The 17596-nt window shown below is 41.5% G+C and overlaps 1 protein-coding gene across 14 annotated transcripts in view; it reads right to left on the bottom strand.

The window, feature by feature from the left end:
- Positions 1-17596, bottom strand: part of EXOC7 (exocyst complex component 7) — a 945568-nt gene that overhangs the window by 573166 nt on the left and 354806 nt on the right. For all 14 annotated transcript variants that reach the window (XM_044068105.1, XM_044068104.1, XM_044068108.1 and 11 more), the window contains one exon: positions 12259-12325. In XM_044068105.1, coding sequence (XP_043924040.1) covers positions 12259-12325 — 67 coding nt within the window. The remainder of the gene's footprint in view (positions 1-12258; positions 12326-17596) is intronic.

The following is a 17596-nucleotide window of genomic DNA, read 5'->3' as shown; positions in this document are numbered from 1 at the left end:
CTAGTCTGCAAAGCTATGGAGAGGATCATAATGGAGCTCATAAACAAAGATATAGGGGACTTGCAGACATTGGACCCGACCCAGTTTGGCTTTGTCAAGGGAAGATCATGCCTTTTGAACTTGGTCGACTTCTTCGAAACAGTCACCAAGGCCATTGATGAGGGAAAGGCAGTCCATACAGCCTACCTTGACCTTGGGTATTGTAGAAAAACTTACCAGCTTAAATGTAAACCCATATGTCACAAGATGGGTTGCAAACTGGCTTAAGGACAGAACCCACAGGGTTAGAGTTGCTGGCGCTGTGTCAGACTCCAAGCCGGTCACAAGTGGTGTCCCACAGGGCTCGGTCCTTGGCCCCCTATTGTTTGGCATCTACTTCTCAGAAGTACAGGCCAACATGGGAGGACTTTGGCTGACAAAGTTTGCAGACGACTGCAAACTGGGCGCCATAGTGGAAAGTGCATCGGACACGGATATCCTTCAGAAGGGACTCACGGAAAAGTACAGTTTTGTACCTACCATAAATGTAGATGTTCGAAGATCCACATTGCTGCAGTCCTTACACTTGGGTAGTCCGCTGTCCTCGGTCGGCCCGAATATCAAAGTATAAGGCTGACGTCGGTCAAGGCGCATTTGACTGACATCAGGACGTCAGGGTACAAATGCGCATGACCGACGTCATATCCTCAGTCTTTTCTTGCCCCAGATGTCAGAAGACCCTAAAAAGAAAGGTCAAAACCAAAAGACAGCAAACAACCAACCAACCACCCTTGCACTAAAAATATGTACAATATATACAATATACACCATATTGACAACCCAAACCACACAACCGCCTCTAACTACAGAGGGGAAGGAGGGAGGGTAAATTGGACTGCAGCAATGTGGATCTTCGAACATCTACATTTATGGTAGGTACAAAACTGTACTATGTTCTTCATCTCACATTGCTGCAGTCCTTACACTTGGGTAGAATCCCAAAGCAGAGATAAGGGAGGATGGCAAAACTATAAGGAAGCAGGAGCTGCCAAAATGCCCTGCAAAATAGCAGTGGCAAAACCAGCCCTAGATTTAGAATAAAGTGGAAGGTGATAATGCCTAGAGAAAGTATGCACTGAACTCCAAGTAGCTGCCTCCAAAATATCTTTAGTTGCCACCCCCCTCAAAAAGCTGTCAGTGGCAGTAGCCCTAGTGGAATGAGGCCTAATCCCAGCTGGAATCTCCTTGCCATGATGGGAATAACAGAAAGCAATGCAAAACCCAATCCACTTAGAAATAGTTTGTTTTGACACAGGCTTGCCCTGAGAACTCAAAGCAAAAGAAACAAATAACTGCTGAGACTGCCTGAACCCTTTAGTTCTGTCCAAATAATATCGCAACTGCCTGTGTACAGCTAAAGTGTGCAAAATCTTTTCCCCTTTATTTTGGGGATTTGCATAAAAAGTAGGCAAATGAATAGTCTGGTTTAAAGCCACACTAGAAACCACTTTAGGCATAAAGGAAGGATTAGTACGTAAAGATACCCTATCCTTATGGAAAATTAAGAAAGGCTCAACCGCCATAAGGGCCTGCAACTCAGAAACCCTTCTTGCAGAGGTAATGGCCAACAAAAAAGCAGTTTTCCATGATAAATATTTCAACTCGATAGTAGCTGCAGGCTCAAAAGGTTGTAGAGTGAGTTTCTCCAACACAAAATTGAGATCCCAAGCAGGAGTAGGAGCTCTACGTGGGGGTCTTATATTCTTTGCCCCTCTAAGAAATTGCTTGAACAAAGGATGAGAAAACAATGGTGGGTCACAATCATAGTGAGCCGAAATTGCTGCAGCATGAACCTTAATAGAAGAGAAGGACAAACCTTTGTCCAGTAACTCAGTAAGATATTGAAGAGCCACACTTAAATTAGGCTCAGAAACATCAAAATCCTTTGCTGCACTCCAAAATAAAATCTCTTCCATTTATCTGCGTACACTTTCCTTGTACTAGGCCTTCTAGCTTCCAAAATAACATTCAAAACTTGCTGTGGAAGTTGAGACCCACTATGGTTCAAAACAGAATATGCCAGGCTGTTAGGTGAAGAGAGTGAAGCTTGACATTGAGCAAATGACTGTCCTCCTGAGACAACAGGTGTGGAATCGAAGGCAAAGGCCATGGAGGCTTCCGTACCAGGCTTCTCAGTAATGGGTACCAATGCTGTCGAGGCCAATCTGGAGCTATCAAAATCATCCTTGGCTTGTCCTGTCTGGCCTTTAGTAGTACCTTTGGGAGGAGAGGCAGAGGAGGAAAGGCATACACATGAAGATTGCTCCAATTGAAAGAAAGAGCATCCACTTTCCAAGCTGTGGGATGAAACCTTTTGTGCAAAACTTTGGCAGCTGGTGGTTTAGTGGAGAAGCGAACAGATCTATGTCTGGAGTTCCCCATGACACTGTCAATTTCTGAAATACATGAGGATCCAATTTCCACTCGTGGGGATCCATAATTGTCTGCTCAACACATCTGCTAAGGAGTTCTGTGCTCCGGCAGAAACCTTGCCTGAAGATTTAGCTGTAAACTGAGAGCAGTCTCCCACAAAATCATTGCTTGCCTGCATAGAGGATAAGAATGTGTTCCCCTTGCTTGTTGATGTACCACATGACAGTTGTGTTGTCTGTTAGAATCAACACCTGCCCTGGAAGAAGTAAATCCTTGAAAGCTATTAATGCAAACTGGACTGCTAACATCTCCTTCAAGTTGATATGTAGATGTTGTAGTCTGGCAGGCCACTTGTCTTGTATCCACTTTCCATTCAGATGAGCTCCCCAAGCTTTGTCTGAGGCATCTGTCGTTAGAATCTGACTCGCCTCTGGCCGGGTCACAGAGAGTCCCTTGTTTAGGTGACATTCCTGAGCCCACCACAACAATTCCTTTTGAATGCAAGGTATTATTTGAATGACAGTGTCCAGATCCTGGCAGTGCTGTGTCCATACATTTTTGAGATACCATTGTAACTTCCTCATATGCAGTTTGGCATTGGGAAGCACCAGAATACAAGATGCCATGAACCCCAAGGCTTGAAGGACTGTCCTTGCAGTCAGCCTGGACTGATGAGACAATTGATGAAAGTAAAGGGAAAGATTCTTTTGTTTGTCCGGGGTCAAAAGGCCATCTGGGATGCTGTATTCAGTCTTACACCCAGAAAGCACATGTCCTGAGAGGGTACTAGACTGGACTTTATTTCGTTCACAGAATACCCCAGGCATCTTAGCACTGCTATCACATATTCCAAATGATGAAGAAGCTCGTCCCTTCCTTGAGCCAGAATCAGGCAATCGTCCAAATAAGGATAGATCTGTATTCCTTTTAGCCTGAGGAAAGCTATCACTGGAGCCAGAACTTTCGTGAACACTCTGGGCGCAGTAGATAAGCCAAAGGGCAATGCAGAGAACTGATAATGAGAAGTCCCAGCTCGAAAACGCAGATACTTCCTGCAACTCAGTCTGATAGGAACATGAAGGTAAGCCTCCTTGAGATCCAAAGTTACCATCCAATGATCTTTGCCCAGCAGAGGTAAAAGCTGTTGTAACGTCAACATTTTGAACTTGGGAATGTCCAGATAAGTGTTGAGGGTAGATAAATCCAAAATTAGTCTCCACGTGTTCCCTTTCTTTGGTACTAGGAACAGGCGAGAATAAAATCCTAGGCCCACTTCTGGCAGAGGGACCGGCTGTATGGCCCCTATTTGAAGTAACAGAGAAATTTGTTTGTGAGCCTCTATTCTTTGTTGAGGAGGAACGTCTGGCATGCCTTTGAAAGGAGGCAAGGTATGAAAATAAAACCTGTAACCGTAGTGTATGATATCCAATACCCATCTGTCTTGGGTAATCAAACTCCAATTTTCCTTGAAAAGTGCCAACCTTCCTCCCAAAGGTGCTGCCAGACGAGAAGGCTCTGGCAGCTGAAAAGGTAGGTCATTGGGTCTGTTTACGAAAGGACTGACCCCTGCCCTCACCCGAAGACTGTGCAGGTGAACTCCCTGTTCTAGGCCTGAAAGAGCCCTGAGCTCTGCCCCTACCACGTCTAGACCTACCCCTAGACTGGGAATCATAAGAAGGATACGTCCACCCCTTGGTAGGCCAATTTCTACTAAACTTGAAGCTGAACCTGCAAAAAATCTTTAACAGTCTGCATAGACTTAGCCTTGTCTTCCATTTTCTTTAAGACTGCCTCAACAGGAGAACCAAACAACACATCAGATTGTAAAGGAGCATCTAAAATCCTTGTCTTAACATGGTCAGATAAATTCTGATCCCTCAGCCAGGCGTGCCTGCGAAGAACTGACCCAGTGGCAGCCACCCTAGACGAGGCCTGTACAGCATCAAAACCACATTGCAAAGAATGCTTACCCACCTGTTCAGAAACATGTACTAAATCTTGTAACTCTTTACACTCAATACCTTCCGCCAGAGCATCTACCTTAGACTTCAATTGTGAAAGGAGATAGTTTTGATATTTCAACATGTGAAACTGGCAATTCAAAGCCCTCATAGCTAGGGTGGAAGAAGTATAAACTTTCTTTCCCCATCTACCCAAAGCCCTGGCCTCTTTATCTAGAGGAACCAGATTTTTGACAACAGAAGCCTTAACACCTTTAGGCCCCTGACTAACAGTTTCTGGGTCTGCCCTAGGACTCTTAAAAAGATACTTATGAGCTTCAGGCACCCTGTAATACCTATCCGGTTTAGCAGGAGCAGGAGGCAAAGAATCAGGATTAAGAGAAGCCTCTGCAAAAACATCTTCCACCACATCCAGAACAGGAGGAATAGCCAAAGGCCTATGCTGGGGTAAAAACAAAAATTCCCTAAGCCTTTTCCTGGAATCAGAGAAGTCCTGACCTTCCCACTTAAAATGCTCCCTCATGGAATGAAGAGTCTCTGAAAAAGAAAAATCCTCAGGAGGAGAAGCAGAAGGAGTAGAATCATCCACATCAGAATCAGAATAAGGAGAATACTCCTGCAAGTCTTCAGCCGAAGACTCTGAAACATCCGAAGCCTGGTCAAAACTCCCTAGCTCAGGTTCCACCCTTGGTCTCTTATCAGGAGGGGGCAAAGAACCTCTAATCAAGGTAATCAAATCTTCTGCCATTTTAAGCATATGCTTCTTGGGCACAGTTCCTGAAGAACTAGGGGTGACACCAACTGAAGCTAAACCTGGCCTGCCTCTGGGAGAAGCCTTGGAAACAGAAGGAGAGGGCCTAACCACCCTAGGAAGGGAGGGGAGTACAGTAACCTGAGAAGCCCCTTCAGCCTGACCTGCCTCCTGAGAGGCCACATCCTGCAATAACAAAGTCTCTCCCTGGGACTCCAAAGAAACCTCCGGCGGAACCACCGGCTCCACCGACACCTCTAAAGAACCGGCGTCCGGAACGGACGGTTCTTCTAGCCTAGGCTTAGCTGCTTTGTCCTTGCGCTTCTTCTTAGAAGCTGGCGTCGGAGCATCCGACGGCATTTTATAATTGCACCGCTTCCCGAAGACTAACCTGGCACAATCTAACCTTCTCTTTATAGTGCGCTTATTGAATCTAGCACAAGAGCGACACCCAACAACGTCGTGCTCAGGCCCTAAACAAGGAATACACAAAGTATGATAATCTCTATGCGGTATCTGTTTCCCACAAGAAATACAGTTATTCACTTTTTCTGACATCCGGTAAACCACTGAGGCAAGGAAAAACTAAAATATTCCCCAACGGGGTACTTAGCCAACTTTGACTCGGTCTGAAACTCCGAATTCGAAAAATTTCAGAACGCCGAACGGCACTTGCAACGCTGCTTCTGCATCGGACCATGCGGCAAAAAAGACTGAGGATATGACGTCTGTCATGCGCATTTGTACCCTGACGTCCTGATGTCAGTCAAATGCGCCTTGACCGACGTCAGCCTTATACTTTGATATTCGGGCCGACCGAGGACAGCGGACTACCCAAGTGTAAGGACTGCAGCAATGTGAGATGAAGAACATCAGATAGCTGGTGCCAGAGCCATGGCCTGAAGTTAAACGCCAAAAAATGTATAGTCATACCCTTCGGGAAAAACAAGGTAACCCCAAGCTACCATATAGGTGGCAATCCACTAAGCACAGAAGAGGTTATCAGGGACCTGGGGACCCAGGTTGACAGTGGCCTTTCTTTTGACACCCACATTGCTAAAGTGGTTAGAAAGACCTTCTACATTGCCCACCTGATCATGAAGGGATTCACATCCAGATCTAGTGAGGTCATTGTTCCCCTGTACTCTTCACTTATCAGACCAATGATCGAGTACAATGCCCCATTCGGGATGTATCTCACCAAACATCTACAGCAATTGGAGAGACCCCAAAAGTTCCTCACCAAAAGGATAAAGGGACTCCAAAATCTGTCATATGCTGCCAGATTGAAGAAACTCCAGCTCTATTCAGTCGCATACTGTCTGCTCAGAGGTGACATGTGCCTGACATACAAGGCCATGTCCAACCTGGAATTAATGGACATGCTCCACCTCAAAAAATCCAAATCCACCAAAACCACTAGAGCAAACGACTTAAACCTTAGCACAGATATAAATAGGACGTGCTGGAGGGATAGATTTATCACTCAGAGACTCCCTATGCTGTGGAATAAAATCCCGGTCCATGTGAGGCAGAGCACCTCGCTGACTCTGTTCAAGAGAAATCTAGACCTGTGGATGGGAGATCGTAGGTTTACCCCGGGAATCATATCTGTGTCACTGCTGGACAGAGGCACAACAAACTAATGGGCACAGTATTTTTTCATATAAGGGGTGGCGTAAGCCACAAAAATTTGGGCTAGGCTTATAAATGCCTTAGGGCAGATAGGCTCATAGGTTCTAGGTTTATACTAGGCTATGAGCACTTGCAGGCCAGTTTAAGAGAGAGTGGGACAAATATTTGCCACATCTGTTCTTTGTATACACAGAGGTACCCTAAGAATCCACAGGTTTTTCACCCTTTGAGTTGCTGTCTGGGCATAGTGTGAGGGAACCTTTAGATATGATTCATGACGAGTGGGAGGGTATGAATCCCACAAGGAGTCTGTTGTGGAATATGTCCTAAACTTCAGGACAAGTTTTAGGGAACTCATGGGCTTAGTTCAGGAGAACTCGACAGGTGCCCAACAGCAGAAAAATGTCTGGTATGACAGAAATGCTTGAGCCAGAGTATGCTGTGGGACAGCAGGTGATGGTGTTCATTCCTGTCAGACACAATAAGCTGCAGGCAGCTTGGGAGGGACCCTTCAAAGTGGTAAGGAAGATCAGTTATGTTAATTACATGGTAGAACTACTACTAGGCAGGAGCACAAATTGTACCATGCTAACATGATTAAGTCTTACCATGACAGGGAAGCCCGTGTGCTAAATATCTGCAGTAGGAGGCAGGAGGAGTCTGAGGGGGATCTAAGGCTACAGGGAGCCAGCCAGCAAAATCCCAAGTTATTATGTTGGTGCCTACGGTTGTATGCATATGACATGACAGTGCAGTACTGTAGTGAGATCAGCAAAACCAAGGCGATGGAACCTCAACACAGGGTATGGGGTAATGTAATCCCAGACAGGCTTATTTCTCTCAAGCCACATTTCTTGAGAGTCGCCTGAAAAATTAGCTTGCGTCTTCAAAGACGGGAGAGGTATGACAATAGGAGGTACTGACAGGCATGCCAGGAGAAGTAGGACAATGGATGTATGACTTGTGAAAGCACAGCTACCTGGAATTTTGTAAATAATTATATGTCATTTGCACATCAAACTGATTTATACAGATGCTCGTTATGAAAATGTATTTGTGAGATTTGCTTATGTTAAAATGCATCAACAGTGCACCCTGCTGGAATGGAAAGAAATGTGCATGTATTATTGTAATCAAATTGAATGTATATCTTTTAATAGAGGATACTGGGACAGCAGAGATTACAAGATAGCTTACTTTAAGAAAAATAAGGGAAATGTAAAGGAGCTGTTAAACCATTAAAACAGCACTGCATAGGACCGGTGATGGTGAGTCTGGAAGAAACCTTTGATCATTAGAGTTGCACTGGGGACCTAGAGGGAGACATATATAAAGAAGTCCAGATCTCGGGCTGAGTGTGATCTCTATGTGCTCTTAAGGGAAACTGCTTGATGCAGAGAGGTCTGCATCTGGAAATACTGAGTGTATCCATCTGTATTCCAAGTGCATGTCTGTCTCCAATGTCATTGGTGAGGATTCAGCCTCCTTGATTACTGCCCCAGCTTAGGCAGTCACAGCATCCACAACCCCTTTTTCCCATTTTTGCACATGGGGTTGAGATGTCAATTTAACAGTGACAATGATCTAGAGCCAAGATTTACACTGTTGGGTGGCTAGCCCTGCCACAGTAGTTCATCCACACTACACACTCACATGTCCACTTACACCTAATGGCCGATTTAGAGTGTCCAATCCACCTACTGCATGTCTTTGGAATGTGATAGAAAACTGAAGCACTTGGAGGAAATCGACATGAACACAGGGAGGACATGCAGACTCTGCACAGAAGGAGCCCCAGCAGAGAATCAAAACAGGGAATCTCTTACTGTGAGAGGCAATGCTATATGCTGTGCCACTGTGCTGCTCTACGCATTTTATATTATCTATAATCTAGACAGCATAAACCTGATGTGCTAACAATCTAGGACAGTCTATGACAATGATGCTGGGAGAGAAATTCCCTTCCATAATCAACCAAATTGCTGTTCTAACCTGCTGACATTTCCATCCCTGCCAGAACATGTCTTCATTTATCATTATTAATAAATGGTGACATCCCCAAGTTGCTGCAAAACATTTTTAAGTTAATATTTATTCTTTCAATAAAATAAGATGATCTTTACACTACAAACTACTGCAATACATTTTGTTCTGTGACCATCTTCCCCTTTTTGAAAACAAACTTAACATTTTTAAGAAAAGAAATCCAAATCACCATCACCCACTCATAAAATGTTTACTTTGCTGACTGGGTTAGTCCCACTAAGCCAATGCCCTCTTTTTAAGGAGACCAAAGTTGATATAAATACTAGCGTGGGGAATTTGACCAGGACACCAAGGAACTTCCAAGTACTATGTCACCTTTTACATCCACTTGAGCAACCACCAACTCAAGCAGGTTTAATTTGGATTTATATTATTGTTCATCTCTGGTTAAGCCCCTTTCTTGAGGTGAAGATAATTGCTGCACTTTTGCTATATCTTTGATTTTACTTGCCACTTTCAATGCTTCCTTCTGTCTCTCTTCCAGGTTTCTTTTGAAGACAGACATTCTTTCTGTTTGTCCCTTTTGTTGTTAGCATTACCTATGACTGCTCAATCCCTGCTTAATTCCGTCATTCCCAATTACCTTCCTCTCTTTGGAAGCTATGAATCTCATCTTCAGCTGGCTCTCAATCAGAAATGTTTCTGCACCACCAAGGAAGAACAATGTAAATATACCTGGATAGAACAAGTTTAATTTCAATTTTTTGCAGTTTCATCAGAAGTATAGAGAGATTCCTTTTCCTGCATGTGTAAGTTTGTTATTGTCAACAAATATTTGTGAAATCACCCACTTGTGGTAATTTACCCTTATGCATCATTTTTTAAATACCTTTACTGAATTGTCACTTGTGACATTGACTACTTTCATATAAATATAAATGTACCTAACTGTATTAACAAGTTAAAATTAACACATTATGCTTCACATATACTGATATATATCATATAACCTAAGCAACATTACATAAATTATTCAATTCCTACCACTTTTTTAAGAAAGAAACATCCTTGTTAAACCATCATGACATAAGCAATCATACACTTATATAAATGAAAAGAAACCACACAATCCTAGTTGCAAGCATTTTACATCGGAAACCATACTGACACCCTCCCAGTTGCAAACATTATACCTCACTTATAATCCACCCATTTTCAATGGCAAAATGAGTTTATTTTGCTGATAAGTTTGAAACGAATACTGGTCTGTTCTTCTCATTTCATGCAGCTGGACTGGGAACAAATATACATTAGATCCTTCTCACGACCTGTTCTCCAGGGACTTCAGTCCATTTGTGTAGTTGTGCTTTCAAAAATGCATGGAGTTGGTCACATCAATTTTGTCCGGTAGTTCTACAAAACTACGGTTCTCCCTTCTGGACCAGAGTTCAGTTAGTTCCTTTACCAGGTAATACTGCTTGCCTTTATAATTCTTTTTTTTTTTTTTTACTTCAGCATCCCCCTTTGAAAATGTTGAAAAACACCTTTGTGTCTACTGAAAGTAACTCACATTTCTTTAAGTTTTTTTACTGTTTTCTTGGATAATCTTCACATATGCCACTAATCATAAATACTTCACTGTACACACTCTGTCTACTTTTCTTGCACTGATACTGTTTTCATTTCTGTCCTATCTACTGTCATTGGTATGTTTTTAAAAGCCACATCTACATTGTTTTATGGCTCTACAGATTCTCTAGTGTACTTTCCTTGTATGCTTGGTTTATTTTGCACCAGGCTCCTGTAACAATCTTCAAAGACCCAATATTACTATTTTAGCTAATTACGAGCTTTTTAACACACTTTCCAAGTCCTGCATGGGAAAGTTAAAAACATCATTCTATTCCAAATTTAGTTAAAATCAATATTATATTCCAAATTTAGACACTACAGTTGACTGTCAGGCAGAAGGACTAGAATGCCCCTCATGTAGTACATAATGTTTTAAAATGATACAAAATTCTTAGCCCTTTGAAAAATACGACAGAACGAACATTGGATTCAATACCATGATCTCCACTCCCACAAAAGAGGCATTAGAGATAAGCATCTTTCTGAAAGAATCTAATAAGTGCAGTTATCACCTGTTGGTAATGTTTGCATGTGATGTCAAGTATTGTTACGCAAATTCAATAAACAGTGCTTAGATTTTAAATCACAAACTCCTGCATAACATTTTTACCAAGCCTTCTGAAAAAAAAAACGCCCCAAGTGACATGACAATGTGAAGCTAGCATAGTGCCTGCTTACTAATGTAGCAAAATATATAAATAAAAATAAAAGAAAAAAAATAAGATAAAATAAAAATGAAAAATAAAGTAGGCAAACTGCTCACTTTTATACGGTGGCTGCCTTTTAACAGTCAATGTCAAGCAGAGTACCTCTATCTCTTTTTAAGAACAACCTGAATAATTGGATAGGAAATAGAAAATACATCCCTGGGATTCCACCCGTGTCCCTGCTGGACAGGGGCATTGGGTGCTAATTTGTGTATATATATATATATATATATATATATATATATATATATATATATATATATGGGCTAAACTCTTGGCTAGGCTTATAAGGGCCTCAGGGCCAATAGCCTAGTAACTTCCTATGACTGCAACCTTAAGCACTGGGAACATCTAAATGCTGAAGAATCTGGCATAAGGCACGCATCCTTCTTTTGCAGGCAGTTCTAAAGGACATACATGAATTGTGCAGTAATGATCCTTATGTACCACATTATACAGAAGCCAAAAGTTGGCTAACTCACCGTCAATAAGCTGAAGCAAATTCATAAACGTCAAATTTGAGATGAATGACTCACTTTTGACAGTCTGTGCCTGACACCCCATATATACCAAAAAACAACTTGCAAAATCTGCATCAGTTGTAATGAAGCTATTTTAACTGAGTAAGCATTTGTAGATGTAAAAAAAGGGAAAAAGAAAATGAAAACTAATTTGGTAAAGTAACCGTCAAACTTTCCACACAAAATATACTTTACCATATAGAAACAACAGCTCTTTGTTAGCATGGGTTATGAAGTGGGGAGGGTAAGTTTCACAATTAAAAAAATCAATACTCTGCATTAACAATCTAATTAGAATAGCATAACACAGAGGTTAGCTTCAGCTGTATGACAATTCAAGAAAAATAGCATCGCTAAAATCCTTATGCAATGAAAAGCCTTCCCTCAAACCACATTCCTAGCTTCATACGACATGACATATATACATTCTTAACTACTTCTTACTAACTCACATGATTTCACATACATGACAGTTAACCAACAAGACAAATGACTTACCTCTGTAATCACTGAGAAAAATAAATCATACACAAGCCAAGGTAGTAACAGAAGGTAACCCATGGTGATGTACCTGAAGTTTAAGAAATGCAATGAAGTGATATTTTCTTCTTGGATACTTAAAATATTCATCCCATTGGGGTCTAGATACTTACCCTGGGAAGTAAGCATGGCTCCTGCTGTCTCTTTGAAATCAAGTAACTGTTGCAGAAACAGGATAGCCTGTCAAAATAAGAACAAAGGACAACATTATGGAATTTTTATGTACCAAGATGCAGTAGTTACTGGCACTGAAATACTCTACAGCATTACTAGGCAGTCATTACTTTACTGTCAATTTAGAACCAATGTAAGCTTCGAAATACAAGCTATCTATAAGGTAAAATACAACAGTAAGACACCAAAATAAGCTGGTCACACAAAACTGCTGCAAAAATTGATGTGTTAATCTAGTTAGTTAATTAAAGGCATACAGTCAGCAAAGTGACCAACATCAACCAGGTTTATGAAACAGCACTAGGGTAATGACTTTGGTCTCCAGTCAAAAAGCATATTGCCACACTTGGTGACTTACTTTTTTGTACCACCCTATGTGGTGTGTACTTAGTGCCACTTCATATTTTCACCTGATCAGTGAATGCTTTCAGTGCCCTATTCATCAGACATGCTGATGTCACTGAAAATTAAAGTTCTTCTATAACATCAGTGGCATCAATGCAGGGAAAATGTGAAATGCGTCAACAGACTTTAATGGTTGCAGGCAGCACAGACACAGAAACATGCCATTTAAAGTGTATGGAATGTTCCTAAAGTTATGTCACCTAGGGGAAACTTACATTTATTTAAGGACATGGTTTCAGTAAAAAAATACCCAGCTTTTTATACAAAACCTCCAATCAATAAATAAATAAATGATAAGACAAAAATAGGGCAAGATGTACTGTGACACTTAACTCACCAGATGTCATGATGAACTAAAATGATGACTGTATGCAACAAACTCATTCTGGTGGCTATAAATAATTTATACTGTCAAAGCAACTCTAATTTTCTGCTTTTTGATCTTTAAATCATAACAGCAATTCCTGACAAAACTCTGCTGAAATGGTTTTGTGGTCCTCAGAGCAATCTCCTTCACATTTAAACATAGTTAGCCTCTGTGTGTTCATTTATGTAATTTTGTATATGTGTTAGGTGTTGGAGCCAAACACAAATAAATCTAAATGTGACTGAGGACACATTGATTACACTCTATTATACAATGACTCCCTATTAATATTCAAAAATGTGCACGCTGATTGGCCCAGCCCAACCAGTGTGCCCGTTGTAAATCCCACAATATACCAGCTGAAAAAGGTCTGATTGCCCGGACTTTTTTCCGTTGGTATAAAGTGTCCCCAAGCCTTTTTTTTTTTTTTTTTTTACAATTAAAAAAAAAGAGAGAGAGAGAGAGAGAGAAAATGGAGCAACGGAGACTTTCTTTTCTCCATTGCTTCCATTTCAAAGCATTAATGTACTGGGTATGTGTGGGAATGCAAGTCCCATACGCATGCGCAGTACATCAAAATGAAGAAGCAGTATACCACAACCGGAGGAAGAACACTAATCCGCCGTTATACAAAGACATTATTTAAAAAAAGTACGTTTTTTTTTTTAAATAATATCATTGTATAATAGCAATAACAGACTCCGTGGTTGTGGTATATTGAAGATTTACCCACGGTTGCCTTTGTTTAATCACTCTAGCTTTGCCCTCGTGATTAAACCACACCAACCATGGGTAAATCTTCAATATGCCACACTACGTTGTCGGTGACTGCTTAATGAGCACCTTGATGGTATGCTGTCTGTGGCCATTACCAACTTCTTGTAATAACATTTCAACTATAAAAAAATGCACGTTTTTATATTAATCTCTTCCTTTCATACTTGTAGCGCAATATGTTTTTCATAATCTGCTTGACTATGGTTTCTATAACATAATATAGGACAAAGCAACAAGAAAAAAAAAAAGTATACGGAAATGTTATACAGACTGAGCTAAAGTAAAAATGACAGAGACAGAAACAAAGGGACAGATGCCAAAATACTTGCTCTCAGTGTAAGTGACTTACTCCAGTCTACGTCTGCTTTATAGACAGGCCTTACAGTGGAGTAAGTCACTTACACCAGTGAATCTTTTAGAACCTGGCCCAGAGTATTCACATAATCACATACACATCTCAAGTGTACCTCTGTGTGAGGAACGTTCCTCATTTTGGGCTTTAAAATGCCCATGTTCCTCAAAGTTCCACAATGAAAGGATCTGTCACACATTCAGTGTTAGGAGTTTTTTTAACTGACATCCATGGTAAATAGTACAGAATCATATTAATTCATCAAAATAACTTTCTGTATCACATTAATTCATCAAAATAACTTTCTGTAAGTATAAAATAGCACATTTTAACCATGCTGTGAGCTCCCTAGTGGAAGTTGTTAGTAGGTGTTCCACATTTTGCCCTTTTTTTCCCCACATTTATGAGAGGAAGTGCTCCTCATTTTGAAAACAGAATGTTGAGACCTGTCATCACACTGTACAAATATAAGAACATTATATAAAATGTTTCTGAAAGTAACACTAGATTTTATCCATCTGTGTCGTAGTACTTCCTTGGCTTCCTAACTTTTTATAAAAATCTAAAGATGATGGAAAATCTGAGGACTCCTCTGTGCTCCAAGTGTACATACAAGAAACTGCTGAACGGATGGAAAATGGAGCTAAATAACAGTTAGTTGCCCTTACTTTGATAAACATATCCTACTATTTAACATATATGTCCCGTGTCAGACAAGAATAAGGATTTATTATGTCCATTTATAAGATTTTTATCTCGTTTCCCTAACCATTATTACATCATAGGGGGTGACTGGAATACTATTCAGGATCCCACGTCAGACTGGACAAATATAAAAACTCATTTAATACTTATGCCATCACAGCAATCACTGAATTAAAAAATGATTTTAATTTATTTGATCCATACACTTTTCAAATTAAAAAAGTCACCAAATGACAAATTTACCTTTTATTCTCAATGTCGCAAAAATAGGCCAGGCTGGATTTTTTCTTAATCCCTGGGATTTTCATGAAGTTCAACAAAGACTTACATTTATTTAAACATATTTGCTTTAATATTGCTACACACTCAAGTGTGCTAGCTTGCACTGCACTTGAAATGTTTTAGTGCCGTTTTAGCTGCTTTTCTGTAAAAAAAATTCTAAGCTTGTTTCTTGCCTTTCCTGTAACTAGTCTAGTCCAGATACAGATTTGCTGTATCCAGGACTATTTGTAAGTTTCTGAGCCCCCCCCCCCCCACAAGTCTTTCTGTGTTGGAGGGAAGCCTACTAGTTTATCAGTGGGAGTGGTAAGCACTAAGTAACCTATCTACCACACGAGGAATGGTTTCTGGCTTGGCTGTTTGGGCAGTTTTTCCATATCTTTCAACGTTCTGGTTTAAAAGCCTGTGTTTGCGTTTGTTTCCCGCCTTTCCTGTAACTAGTCTAGTCCAGATACAGATTTGCTGTGTCCAGGACTGTTTGTAAGTTTCTGAGTGATGCCACAAAGTCTGCTCTTCAATTCTTCCCTTCGATCTGATAGTTCTCTCCTCTCCTGCATTTTAACTGGCTTATTAGTCTAGCACTTTACCAGACTTCTTGTAGCAATTATTGTAGCACACAAAGTGCTACCAGCACTAAACGTTCTACAAGGAAATAGCTCCAGTACTTATTATTAATGCCCACCCCTCCAGGCATGTCTAAAGGTCAGTTTCCTGTACTTTCTCCTATTAACCTTGTGAACTTGGACATCCTGAGGCAATGTAGCAACTGCCTCGTGTACAACACTCTTGTTTTACCTCTCAACACTCAGACTTGTGAGAGATGCACTTATATATCCAAACTGTAAGCCACGCACCCTCCAGCCAAGAGGAGAAAGTCAACACTTGTACCACATCACATGGAACACACAGCCCTCCAGAACACACACCAGCACTGCCTTCACATTAAAACAGAAACCACACCCACCTTCGTAGAAGCTCTCAATAAAAATCTACCCAAACAGCAGAGACCTCCAAGGCAGAAACACACTTGACTACGACAACACAACACTAATCACGAGACACATAACTCTCCTAAATAGTGTGCCATGCAACCAAAGCCCCTAAGGCAAAACAGCATGCCCAACACACTAGTCATAGGTGACTCGATAGTGAGGCACACCGATGTCCCACACACTAGGTTGAATAAGAACATAACAGTCAGCTGCTTGTCAGGTGCCAAGATCTGCCACATAACGTATGCACTCAGGTCCCTCAACAACAGGTAGAAACATGACTCTGCCATTGTACATGTGGGTGTGAATGACCTGAGACGTACCTCCCTGGACTACATGAAGACAGACATGAAGGAGCTCTCGGATTATGCAGCCCAGGTGGGTATGACCCTAGCCCTGAGCAGCCTCCTACCATCACCCAGATTGATACCACGGTACAAGCAGAAAATGACTGATTTCAACAACTGGCTAAGTTTCTGGTGTCATTCGAGGGGATCCAGTATCTGTCTGCCTGGGATGACATGACTGACAGACCTCAATGATTTGCCAGAGATGGTCTGCATCTGTCACTCCTGGGCTTCCGGATACTAGCCAAGGCTCTTGCCAACCCTACAGTGCCTTTTTTAGGGAGTGTTCTAAAGACCAAATTACCACCATAACAGCTACAAAAAAATGCAATCTGAGAGTCATGGTGCTCAACACTAGAAGTGTAAATCTCAAAATGCACTCGCTCGAAACACTCCTTACATGGAGAACATCGACATTTGTGCTGTAACAGAGACCTGGTTCAGGGCAGCATAAAGCACCCCTGCACTACCAGGCTATAACTCATTCTGCACCTTCCAGCCCCAAAACTTGGACCAAAGCTCCAAAGACGGTGGTGTTTCGATATTCAAAAAGGATGCACATACCTCCAGACTGGTAGCCCAACATAATGCATCAGAGATACTTCAGGTACAGCTAAAATTGGGTAAGGCGGCAATTCAGGTCGTAGCCTGCTATAGGTCACCAACCATGTCCCAAGACTCGCACTCCACGTTCCTAAGCACCCTGGAGAATATTAGGGTCCAACTTAACACTCTCATACTGGGCGACTTCAACTACCCCTCCATTAACTGGGAAAACTACTCATGTACCAATACACTTGCCCAACATTTCCTGGAATTCATTAATTCTAATGCCCTGAACAAGCTCGTTCGCACCCCCACTAGAGGTAGCAACATCGTTGACCTGGTCATTAATAACATGGGCAACCATTGCTCTACACCAATAGTGAAATCCTCCCTGGTTAAATCTGACCACAAACATATCACCTTGGAAATCCACATCCCTCACCCCCCCCCCCAAAGGTAACCACCATTAAAAACTTCTCCAAAGCTAACTTTGGGCTCCTAAAAACA

Source organism: Protopterus annectens, chromosome 4.part0 (genome assembly GCF_019279795.1).
Source record: "Protopterus annectens isolate FY-2018-M chromosome 4.part0, PAN1.0, whole genome shotgun sequence".
NCBI lineage: Eukaryota > Metazoa > Chordata > Ceratodontiformes > Protopteridae > Protopterus > Protopterus annectens.
This window is presented reverse-complemented; position numbering and strand designations above follow the sequence as displayed.